At 44.7% G+C, this 13110-nt stretch overlaps 1 protein-coding gene across 1 annotated transcript in view; it reads right to left on the reverse strand.

The window, feature by feature from the left end:
- ADCY2 (adenylate cyclase 2 (brain)) overlaps positions 1–13110 on the reverse strand; it is a 215173-nt gene that overhangs the window by 9515 nt on the left and 192548 nt on the right. Inside the window, exons 20-21 of the mRNA XM_011974827.1 lie at positions 12415–12522; positions 2158–2272 (exon numbers count right to left, since the gene is read on the reverse strand). Of these exons, the coding sequence (XP_011830217.1) occupies positions 2158–2272; positions 12415–12522 (223 nt within the window). The remainder of the gene's footprint in view (positions 1–2157; positions 2273–12414; positions 12523–13110) is intronic.

Genomic DNA, 13110 nt, shown 5'->3' on the forward strand with positions numbered 1-13110 from the left:
AAAAAAAAAAGCAGGCAGAAGAACGTGGAGAGACTAGACTGGCCTAGCCTTCCAGCCTACATCTTTCTCCTGGGCTGGATGCTTCCTGCCCTCCAGCACCAGACTCCAGGTTCTTCAGCTTTGGGACTCGGACGGGCTTCCTTGCTCCTCAGCTTGCAGACGGCCTAATGTGGGACCTCGCCTTGTGATTGTGTGAGTTAATACTCCTTAATAAACTTTCCTTTATATATACATCTAACCTATTATATATACATCTAACCTATTATATATACATCTATCCTATTGTTTCTGTCCCTCTAGATAACCCTGACTAATACGTTCATGTAATACATTTTTTTTTTTTTAAAGAGGCATAGTGGCAAAATTTGAGGAGCCCATTTTCCAAGCTGTCAAAACAGTGTAGAGTCTCTGGGGTCAAAGGGACATGCCCATGTTTGGTGTGGTCATCTCATCTTTGTGTAAGGTAGCACCCCCGATAGGGGTTTACTATGCTCAGAAGTGAGAAAGCAGAAAGAAAAGTATGGCATTTTGGGAGGCTGAGGTGGGCAGATCACTTGAGGTCAGGAGTGAGAGACCAGCCTGGCCAACATGGTGAAACCCTATCTCTACTTAAAATACAAACATAAGCTGGGTGCGGTAGCACAGGACTGTAATCCCAGATAGTTGGGAGATTGAGGCAGGAGAATTGCTTGAACCCAGGCAGTGGAAGTTGCAGCAAGCTGAGATCGTGCCACTGCACACCAGCCTGGGTGGCAGAGCAAGACCGTCTCAAAAAAAAAAAAAAAAAAAGGAAAATACGAGTAAACACTGACAACTAATAGTACAAGCAGAGAGAAACACATCTCATTTGTGAAAGAGATGTAACGTATTTTGGATTTAAATGAAATTCGGGACATACCCATAGCAAAAGAAGAAGATGGCTTTAAATATGTAGATTTCTTTTTAAAGTTGAAATTTGTATGTAAGAGAGTGTTAAAAACCATTCAGATGGAATTTGTTGCCTGAACTGCTCGTATATAAACTGACTGTCAGAAGAAGCAAAATGTGTTGCCAAGAAAACCATAACATGGTCAAGGAAGCTCTTAGAAATCTGAACGGTTGCAAGTAACTGTGCACACATCGCGACCCAGCTGTGTGTTGATTTGATGACTTAAAACACACATTTTAAAAAATAACAATTTGTAAAAGGCAAGTAATGAAACATGCTAAAAAAAATCAACTTAAAGTCTGTTAAAAACTTAGAAATCTGGAAGCCTCTGTTTTCAACCAAGCAAAGGTTACTTTTTTTTTTTTTGTGACAGGGTCTCTCTCCGTCACCCAGGCTGGTTTGCAGTGGTACCATTATGGCCTGCTACAGCCTCAACCTCCTGGGTTCAATAAATCCTCCTGCGTCAGCCTTCCAAGTAGCTGGGACTACAGGCGTGCACCACCGAGCTCAAATAATTTACTTTTTGTAGAGATGGGGTCTCATCATGTTGCCCAGCCTGGTTTCAAACTCCTGGACTCAAGTGATCTTCCCACCTCAGCCTCCGAAAGTGCTGGGATTATAGGCATGAGCCACCGCACCAGGCCTACAGGTTATTTTTTTAAACAATATTATAAAGAAAGCTGGATTTTAATTTTTTCTCTCTAGGATTTGAACACAATCTGAAAAGCTGTCACTGTTTCAGAACCTACCCCACATTTGGTGGTCTTACAACTGTGGCCCCAGGAAGCTGGGACTGTATTGCAACAATTCTAAGACCTACCTTTTTTTTTTTTAAAAAAAGAAAACAAAACATATTTACATCTCTGAAATATGGATGAATCTCATCGTTAGTGGCAGGTCCCAGTTTCATTGGCAACGGCCCATAAAATAATGCAGCTGCTCTCTGTGGATGTCTCACAGTGAATGAGCAATGCACGACAGCTCAAGGCTGTGCATGCCATGCTTGTGGACGGGACCTTGGCTGAGTGCCGGCAGCCTAGGTCCAATCAAAGGGGTGCTTTTTCTAATTTGTCCAAAAGTGTCCTTCCTTCTGTCATCCAGTCTTGCAACGGGATGCATTTGGAATTGTTCTACTCCAACACTGAAAGGATCATCAATGTCCCCTATGACTTACCCCTTATTCCACATCTTTGCCACAACTGAAACCGAGACCTCTTTGTAGAACGTACCTACTCGCAATTTGAAGTCGTTGAAGGAGTGCTTGTTGATGGCATCCAGCTTCGCTACCAGGGCAAAGGCAAACTCCACCATGGTGCCAATGTGCATGTACTGCCGCTCGGGCTCCTGAGAACACACACACACAGGCGGACGGAAGTTAGAGCATCACAGCGGGAAACTTCCCCTTCATCCCAAACCTGAGCTTTAGGCCGAAAGGAATGCTGGCAAATTCTAATGCTGCAAGGCACGGCAGACGTTCTGTGAGAATCAAATCCCATCTCAAGGAAGCACTGTGTGGCCAAGGTGAGACAGGAGGCGCTAGGAAACACTGACTTCCGTGTCTCAGGCCCCCTCAGGCCAAAAGCATGATGCGGGCTAAGGCTGACCAGGGGGAACCTATACTGTATTAGTCCAAAAATCACCAAGGAAAGCTGGCTTTGAGGAGGGGCTGGCGCCTTCTTCCCTCTTTTCCCCTCCACAGCTGGCCTTTGCCTTTCTCTGCTGGGCTCTAGCTCTGGTGGCCTGACCGCTAGGGGGTGCCCGCTCCTTGTCCTTGGGCAGCCAGTGGGGATCGCCCATTGGGAGATGCTGCAAAAAAAGAGAGTGGGGAGGAGGCTTGGGGCCTCGTTCCTCCTCTTCCCTGCTCACCGCATGCTTTCCACAGGGGTCAGTCTTCTTCACGGAGGACAAGGGCTACTGCCCCGGGTGGCAGCTACTGTCTCTGCACTGCAGCTCTCTCTAGTTCTGGAAACATCCCCCTCCTTTTGCCCTCTTAGGCCTTGAAATGGAGGATTTTAAGCTGAATTGTGTCCCTCCAAGCTCATATGTTAAAGTCCTAACCCCAGTCTCTCAGGATATGACCATATTTGGAGACAGGGTCTTTAAAGAGGTGATTAAGATAAAATGAGCTTATATGGGTGGGCCCTAATCCAATATGACCGGTGTTCTTTTAAGAAGAGGCAGTCAGGACCCAGTCACCCACAAAGTGAAGGCCGTGTGAAGACACAAGGAGAAGGAAAGAGGCCCGACAGGGAGGAAGAGAGGCCTCAGGAGAGACCAACCTTGCTGATGACTTGATCTTTGGTTTCCAGTCTCCAGAACAGGGAGGCAATTAACTTCTGTGGTTTAAGCCCCCTGTCCGCAGTACTTTGTTATGGCAGCCCTAGCAAACTAATACGGAGGGTAACAATTCCCTCATTTACTTGTCCTCGAGGGCTGTGTCATCCCATGAGGACGAGAGAATCACAGAGCTGAAGGAGAGAAGTCCTGAAGATTTCCCAGTGGGAAGAAGTGAACATTTCTTTGCAGATTTCCTATGAATTTCTGTTTATCATTCCTGTTACCTGTTTATATTTAACATTAACTTGTAGCACTTACTATATTTATATTTTGAATTTCACCTTTTAAACGTTTCTATTTTTTGTTACATTATTACTATATGCATAGAATTCATTTAATTCATTTAAATATCCTGAAGGTTCCTGCTCCCCCAATACTTAATGATTCTGTGCACCAAAATGGTGTGGAGAAGGGTTTCTGTTCCAGCCTGCCTGGTGAGCTGCTGGGCCTTCGAGGTTTCACTGACATGCGGTCCCAGGCCTGCCCGGCATGGCTGCTTGGCCGAATGGCCATCTGTGTTAGCTCGGAAGCCAGGGCTGTGTGTCTTTTCAAGTCGGCATCCCTCATTGGTTTGTGAGCTCCACCAGGGTTGAGACCTTGCTCTATTAATCTGTGTCTCCACAGCAGAATAAAGTACCTGACAAAGAAGAAGAACTCAATAAATGTTTATTGAATGACTTTAGGTTGGCAGTAGGATCACCAAGAGGAAATGGCTGGGAAGAATGCAGACAGGGACTCATTAAGCTTTGGCGGAAGGTCAAAGCTGACCGCTGTGCATGTGAAGAGCACGCACCCAGGAAGGATCATGAATGTGCCTATTGCAGCAGGCGGGGCCTCCATGGGAAGAAAGGAGAATAGGATAGAAGAGGGTTGAGCTGGGAATACACCCTTGGCTAGGCCACAGGTCGAGGGGAGGGGAGCCAGCAAGGCACACTGGAAAACAGTTGAGAGAAGGCCAGGAGAAACGGAACATCAGGCTGTTGTGGGCCTTAGGGAGTGACTTCTGAGATGAGCGTTGGATCCGAAAGGGAGCTAAATCAGAGATGAAGAAAGGTCTGAGGATAAAGAAGAGCCACCTGCTGACCTTGGGGGAGCATCCTCTATGGAAAGTGAAGAGAAAGCCCAACTCTCAGAGACTCAGAAGGGATGGGTGAGAAGATAGATGGAGACTGTAGACATAAGCACCTATTCAAGGTGACAGCAAGGTAGAGAAAAGCTACTCCCAAGGTGGTAGCTGAAGGGGAGAGGAAAATGAAGAAGGGGTTATTCATCCGCTCTACACAGAGTTTAATAAGGAGCATGTGGGGGATTGCACCAACGCAGGGTTTCTCAACCCTGGCACCATGGACACTTGAACTGGGTTGAACTGAGTTATTCTCTATTCTGCGGGCTGTCCTGCATGTCACAGTGTGTTTAACACCATCCCTGGTCTCTGCCTACTGGATGTCAGGGGCATCCTTCACCTCTCATTGTGACAACCAGAAATGTCTCTACTGGCAATGACAATGCTCCGGGGGGCATGGGGAAGGAATAAAATTCCTCCCAGTTGAGAATCACTGCACTAAACAGTATAAATATGAATGGAGAAGAAGAACTAAATCTCTGGTCAAGAGAGAAAGACATCTTCCTATCCTCAGGTGAATTATATCATTCCAGAAAAAGTCAAGGGAAATAGAACTATTGCAGTAAATTCTCAACTCAGAGTCATGAGAGAAAAACCATATAACTACAAAATTGGAGCTATGAAGTTGACTGTCAGCTAACATTGGTGGAATTTCAGAATGTCATTTCTTAAGAACAGTTAGTCTTTTCTATCAGAGCTCACTAGTATTTTTTTGTCTTGCGATTTATGGGGAAAACCTGATTTGGAGGCTTGTGCAGTCAGTTGGAAAACATCTTCCTCCTTAACAGGAAGCACAAGCTGTTAAATCAACGAGCAAAATCTTGTGTAGTAAAAATTACAACTGTCCAAGTAAGGAGGACATATTTGCCATGGGAGAAATGATTTTGCTTTTTACCAAACCAAGGTGCAGCAGATAAGCTCTGCCCCTTGAGAAACTATTGCCCAATCTGTTTTCACACAGATGGTTTAAATTGGAGGTTTTAAGTGACCTCAGTAATAAAAGAAGAGATTGAGTTCTGGGAATGAAGTTTAATTCAACATCAATAACTCATTTGGGCTTAGCAAACCCTAGAAAAAATTATGTTCAGTCTCTAGAAGAACTCAATTCATTTCAACAAGTCTTCATAAGTGTGCTCTAGATAAATATCTGATGGCAGTAGGAAGCAGTTATTTCTCCTATGATCTGAATAATTTATGTTACATATCCCCAGATATTTAACGGGCTTCCAGCTACAGAGAAAGACTACTCAGTTCCCTGAAACACATTTTATAAACTGGTTGCTTTGGAAGTTTCACCAGCAAGGAACATTGCTTACAGTAGATGCATGTTTACCAAGACGATTTTATAACCCAAGCGTCTGTTTGGTAATAATCGAGGTAATCTTTCAGGCTAAAATAAACATAACTTTCCTCTTCTGTACTCTCTTCTCCCTCTTCCTTCCATAAATATTCACTGAGCATTTGTTATGTGCCTGGCCCTGTGTTCTATGCTGAAAAACTTCTGGTGTTCAAGTTCCCCTGTATCTGATTTGGAAGGGAACTGGGGATTGTTATCTAAGGAGCATTTTGTTCTCCTGACGGGCTTCTAGGAGATCTCATCAGACTTCTCAGCTTTTATGCTCAGACTTCTCCCAGCTGAGCATCAAAACTGCATGCTGTGATAATCAGCTTACCTGGGAGAGGGTTGCTAATGGAATATTGCCTGTGTCAGGCAAAAATAGGTTCAGTTCCGGTTTCTGCAGTCATTAGCTGTGCGGCCTTGGTAGAATCATTTAACTTCTCTGGGCCGCAGTTTTCCTCACCTGTTAAATGGGACAATAATGCCCTACCTTTTTTGTGTGTGTGAGATGGAGTGTTGCTCTGTCGCCCAGGCTGGAGTGCACTGGCACCGTCTTGGCTCACTGCAACCTTTGCCTCCCAGGCTTAAGCCACTCTCCTGCCTCAGCCTCCCAAGTAACTGGGACTACAGTTGTGCACCCACCATGCCTGGTTAATTTTTTGTGTTTTTAGTACAGACAGGGTTTCACCATGTTGGCCAGGTTGGTCTCGCACTCCTGAGCTCAGGTGAGCCGCCTGCCTTGGCCTCTCAAAGTGCTGGAATTACAGGCACAAGCCACTGCACCCAGCCAACTCCCTATCTCATTGGGTTTCAGTTAAGATTGAATGAATGGATACAAGCAATGCATTCAGCCTGCATCCCTGGGTCTTGGGTCTTAGGCTCCTTCATGATAGTGAAGAGATACCTGTCATTCTGCTTGACATGACAGCCATCTAGGAGGAAGATACTAGTATTGTTTTATGGCTAAGTGTGGTACTTTCCCACTTATGTACAGCTTTAACAACGACCAATTTGCCTGACCTTTTAAGTGTCTTTGAGATTCTCTGTATGTATAGTGAAGATGGACAGTTCATTTTCTTTCAGTTTTGAGTTTCCTGCTAACAGCATGAAAGCAGAAGGAAATTTCTCTCTTCTTCTGACACATCATGACAGCTTTGGTGTTTGCACAAAAATACACAGACTTAGGATTTTTTGCTTTTCATTTCCACAGAGACCTAAGCTATTCTTGATTCTTACCAGTGAAGGGAACTGGGGCTATTAGTTTTAATGGACCCCTTAACTACTATGACACTGGTAGGGATGGTCTCTGAATGACTCCTAATTTCCTCTCTGGCCCATTTGACAGGATCCCTCTAATCTTTCCAGATTGTCTGTGCCTACCTCACACCCTGGCTTGGATTCAGTGGTCGGTAGAAAATGAGAGCACCTCAGGGAGTGTGTTCAGGGAATGAATGAGAGCCCATTTCCAGTTTAATATTTCCTTTCTTGACAAATGCCTGCTTCTTCTAAAAACAACAATCAGTTCTTGCATGTAATGCAACCGTTTAGCCACATTGTTGACTTAAGCAAAAAATTGGAATGGATCATTTCATTAAAAAGTACAAATGAGGCAAAGCAGAGCCAGGCACAAAAGCCCTGCCTCACTAGGTGCTGATATACTTCTATGCACTTGTTTCTCCATGGGTAAGTATGTTGTTACTGCAAACAGAACATGCAGAGGTAATTACAAATAAAGGCTAAATTTCAAAAGGCTATTACCCAGATAATTTGCCTCTTTTTGGGTTTAAGAAAAAGACATTAATCCTTGGGTTACCCTATATATTTTGTAAACTGAATATCTTTTGTTGCCAGACTAAAGATTTGGCTAAACAATCAATAGAAAGTATTTTGTTTATAACTAGAGAAGCAAAGATTTAAGCCCATTTCGGGCCAGTTACAAAAGGTCAAAGTGACATTCATTTCTTATAAAAGTAACTAATATTAGCATGAATATTTATCAGGTATGTTATTTGCCCCAAATCAATTGTAATGAACTTTCATTTCAGAATACATTCATTGCACTTCAAAATATTTCTAGGATGCCCTTGTAAAGAATCTAATTAAGTGCTGTAATCACAAATAGCACATACAGTACTGAGAGAATTTCCCTTCATGGATATGATGACATATCATATTTCAATGTCCTAAAACCCTTATCTCTGTTCTATCTGAGGCAGCAATGGTAGCAATATGCAAAACATGGCTCAACCACAACTATATTATTATTACTGTTAGCAGTTTTATTCCTTACTATGCCCATGAAGTCGATTAAGTATTTTGCATACTAAATATAGTCTTCCCAACAGCCTCATGCAACGGGCGTGATCACCATTTCATGCATAAGGTAACAGAAGTGCAGAACACTTAGCTATAATATTAATTAATGAGCAGTTTCATTTGACAGTCATGCTCTTTCAACTCTACCCTGAAAACAGTCATGTGTTAACAACAGTGGCTGGGTTTGAAGTCAGTAAGTCATTCAAGGATAACTAAGAAGTCAAGTTTCATTGCTGGGGCAGCTGAAGGTGGAGGAACGGGGCTCCTGGGAAGGGATTTGCTAAAGGGCTGGGAGCAGCGATGAGTCAATAGGATAGATACAAATGTAGGGATGCAGGGATGCTCAGGAAAGGGTGGGGGCTGGTGGAGGGGCAGGTGAGCCAAGGACGACAGGAGGCAGCACCAGAGGCTGCCGTGCGGAACTCTGGACAGACAGATACACCCAGAGTGCCCAGGTCTGAGCCCTACTCTATGGCTGCTTGTTTTCCCTAGGGCATGCCTCAGTTTCTCCAACTTTCAGATGGGCAAAGAGTTTTACTACTTACCTCCTAAGCTTGTTGTAAGGGCTCAGGAGCCATTCAGTAAAGGTTCAACAAGGTCAGCGAAATAAATCAGAGGGTTTGCATTGGAAGTGGAAGGATTGTAAAACAGAGTGAAGGAAGCTACATACTGTCTGGGAGATGGAGTGGGCACAGGTGCAATCACTCCTTGAACAAACACAGGTGATCACTTAAAGGCCCTGCTGGGGACTTTGAAGGCCACTGCATAAGACATGGCACCTGCTATAGTCTGGATGGTGACTAAGAAACATACACACACTTCCAGGAAAGTTGAAAATAACAGGTAGCAAACAGTGAAGAAAGGAGATACGCTCTGGACCCAGACAGCCAGGTGAGGCAAAGCTCCCCAGGTCGGGGCACAGGAAAGCCTTCTGTGAAAGTTGGAGCCTTGGCATTGTGATGAGTGAGATTCTGAACGGCTCCTTGATCAGGCAGGGCGTCTTCTGTGAGTGTCAGAATCACCTGGGTGAACTAGTGGAAATAGGGGTCCCCAACCCACCCCAGAGACACAGTAGGCTTGGGGCTGTCCCTGGAAACCACTCTAACAACCACCACAGGTGGTGCTGCTACAGGTCATGGGTGCACCATACCTGGAGAGGATGTGGATAGAACCCAGGTTGGTCTGCACGAAAGCACATGCGTGTTTGAGGGCTGGTGTAGAGACTGTAGGGAGAAGTAGAGGATGGGTCGGGGCAGTGGGCTGGGGCAGAGGATTGGTGCTCTGTTTCCAAAGTGGGGAGGACAAGAAGAAAATGGCAGTAGTGTTAGAAAGCAGAGTGTCTATAGGAAGCTGGAAGTGATCCAAGTCTGCCCAATGGTCAAGACAGTGGATAGAGGTTTTGGTGCAGACCAAACGTGCAGAGGGGATGGATAAAGTCTTAGGAGAGGTCCCTGACAAAGAGGGGCTGGGGAAAGAATATTACAATGTCCCACAGAGAGGGACCACAGGCTGGGGCCAGACAATGGAAGGGCTCAAAAGCCAAGGGAGGATTACTGGGCAAAGGCAACGGCCACCCACAGACAGGACGTCACCCAGGACGAATTCTCAGAGAATGTGATTGGACGGGAATTTTGGAATCTGGAAGTGTTTTTTTTTGGTCATCGAGAGTAGAATTCCTGATGGCACTGGTGAGGCAGGATTGTGGAGCTGTGGAGAGAAAGTGGAAGGTGAAAGGTAAAGGCAGAGGATACAAACTCTTAGTCTATAAAGTGTGGCTGCAGAAAGGAAAAGACCTGGATACTTTTCTTGAAGATCCAGGAGACTGGGTCCGATGGAGGCAGAGTTCGGGTCAGGAAGAACAGGCAGACACGCACCCTGGGCTGTAGAGTGACACTGAACGTGGAACAGGTCTTCACCTGGTAATGCCTCGAAAGATCTCCCACTCCGAGGCCCTGCCAAAGGATTGGTAGTTGGCTGTCCAAGAGCAAAGGGCTGGAGTGGATGTGATCAGGTGAAGTGCTCCTGACGGCCCTCACTAGATGAGCTGGAGAAGCCTCCAAGTCATAGCTGGATAAGGGTGAGGTAAGTGAGGCACTCACCTCAGGGGTGAAACTTCAGAAGGTGCAAAACCCTCAGCAATCATGAGAAACAATATCCTAGTGCAATATTTTTAAAAACCAAAATCAATGCAGAAAAATTCAAGATGAACTAAAACCATGACATTTTAAATAAAGATACTGCTGTGGACAGGATTGTGTCCTCCCTAAAGTTTATATGTTGAAGTGCTGACCTCCCAGGTGACTGTACTGAAGAGAGGGATTTGTAAGGAGGTAATTATGGTCAACGAAGATGATAAGGGTGGAGCTGTGATCCAACAGAACTCGTACCTTCTTTAAAGTAGAAGAGAAACCAGCTCTCTCTCTCTCTCTCTGTCTCTCTCTCTCTGTCTCTGTCTCTCTCCCCTCCATGGGAGGCCTAAGAGAAGTGAGAAAGCTACTGTTTCTAAGACAGAAGAGAAGCCCTCAGCAGACACCTAATCGGCCAGCACCTCAGTCTTGAATTTCCCAGCCTTCAGAACTGTGAGAAATAAATTTCTGTCGGTTACGCCACCCAGCCTGTGGTATTCTGCCTGGCAGGCCAAGCAGACTAAGACAGATAGGTCCTGACAGTGTTGTGCTGAGCATCTTAGAGCCTGAGGCAATAAGAAAAATGCCTGTCTCTATATATGTTTTAATGTTATATTTTTTAAATGGTCAATGTTTTCCAGAACATTAAAGGCATTGGAGAAGCATATATTTGTTTCCATGAAAGCCAGGAAAGCAAAATTGTAATTAGTTCTGGTTTGGATTATCAATATAATATTTAAAAGTAAAAGAATGTTGTACATTTTAGTATCTTGATTTTACATTTTTTTTTCAATTTTTTAACACTTTAATGTTCTAGAAAAAAACCTAATCATTAAAAATCTACAGCACCATGCAGAGGATACAGCAGTTTTCCTTTGGCCACAGGCTCCATGATGGCTTGAGAAGGTGTTGCTCAGAATCCAAAGGCTAGGTTCTTTTGGGGTCTGTTTTATTGTTTGTTTCTTTTATTTTCTTTATTACTGAAGTAATGCATACTCATTAAAAAATAATAACCTGAGGGCAACCACCTGAAGAGGAGAACCAATGGAATACATATCACTCCAATTAACTGGAAGAACGCTAGGGTTCCCTCTTGGGTCAGACGTCTATCCACACTCTACTCTTTGCCCATGAATGCATGAATGCTAAGTGGGAAACTAGGACTGTCTCCTGATATTCCTGGAAGAGGGAGCTCTGTTATGGTGCCTGCTGCCTCTCTCCCCGCTCTCACTCTTCCCATGGGAGGTGGGTATGGGAGAGGGACTCATACATGCTCAGCCCTTCTTCTCTTTGGGAACCTGCCTGTCCACAGAAAGTGTGTTCTGTTTTTCTGTGGTCTGCCCAGCAGAGGGCAGGCTCCACAGCAAAGGCCACTGTCCTGAGGGGAAACGAGGTCTTTTTAACGGGCCCCTACTGATATTCCAAGTTACACAAGCATGTCTATGTACATGCGCTCTCTCTCTCTCTCTCGCTCTCTCTCTCTCTCTCTCTCTCTCACACACACACACACAAGAAAATCTTGAAAACCTTAGTTGATTGAGGATATTCAGTTTTGCCCAAATGACCTTTTCAATGAAATTTCCATGTGGCCAACTTGTTTTTTGACCACATTCTTTTATTTTAATTCATTTTTTAGATGGGGTGTCACTCTGTCACACAGGCTGGAGTGTAGTGGTGCAATCTCAGTTCACTGCAACCTCCACCTCCCGGGCTCAATCATCCTCCCATCTCAGTCTCCCGAGTAACAGGGACCACAGGGGCATGCCACCACATCTGGCTAAGTTTTTTGTATTTTTGGTAAAGATGGGGTTTCACGATGTTGTTCAGGTTGGTCTCGAACTCCTGAGCTGAAGAGATCCACCCGCCTCAGCCTCCCAAAGCACTGGGATTACAGACATGAGCCACCACACACGGCCTTGACTACATTCTTTTACATCAAAAGACCTGGAAACATCCTTACTGAGTCTCTTTCAAATAACTAGCTTTCATCTTCTACTTCGTTGTATATTTATCTGTATTAACAAGCAGATACCGATTGGTTTTTCTTCTCCTGTTGGGCAGCAGAAGGAGTTCTGTGAACAGATCCTCTGGCGCTAAGTCTGGAATTTTCATCTTCTCTCATAGAACCTTGACCCTGAGCTTTAGGTTGTATATAATACACAGTTCTTGGGGCATTTCATGGCTGTTTTGGTCCCGGGGTGGGGCTGAGGCTCACCTGTGCCATTAAGTGTTCAACACATCTTACCTGGGCGTGCTCCTGGCTGGGCACAGCGCTCAGACCTGTTGCTGCCATGTATGTGCTGCCAATGGTCTTAATCTTTTCAACTCCACTGAATTTTGGCTTGGAAAGAAGCTGTGAAGCAATGACAACCATCCAATTATTCAGCTGGATGCTGACCTGAAGCTGAGGACTTTATAGAGACATTCTCAAATGCTGGTTCACAGTGATGCCATGACTTGTTTCAACCCCTGTGTATGCACCCTGGGGCCCTGAGCTTTTCCAGGAATGAAAACTTCATGTATTTCAAACAGCGCATGTCCTTGGAGGAAAGTACAGCATAATGATTTACTTCCAAGGAACATGAATTACCGTTCAAACTTTGCTGGTGAAGGAACCAAGATGAATTATGATGCAAATGACAATGGACTTGAAATAAATTTCCTGACTATGCATTTGAAAGGCATAAATTTAAAATTATGATTCGGTGAGTGAGCTCTTTCTTGCATGGTCAGAATGATTTATGATCAATTATTAGTGCTGAGGATTGGCTTTTGCCCTCTGAGTGCTTGAGGTGGATGGAATAAGATCTAGAATGGTTGTTATCAGCCCTAGCCCTAATATATATATTAGGAAGAGAAACCAGCTCTCTCTCTCTCTTTCTCCCCTCCATGGGAGGCCTAAGAGAAGTGAGAAGGCTGCTGTTTGCAAGACAGAAGAGGA

Source organism: Mandrillus leucophaeus, unplaced genomic scaffold, assembly GCF_000951045.1.
Source record: "Mandrillus leucophaeus isolate KB7577 unplaced genomic scaffold, Mleu.le_1.0 Scaffold1491, whole genome shotgun sequence".
Classification (NCBI taxonomy): Eukaryota; Metazoa; Chordata; class Mammalia; order Primates; family Cercopithecidae; genus Mandrillus; species Mandrillus leucophaeus.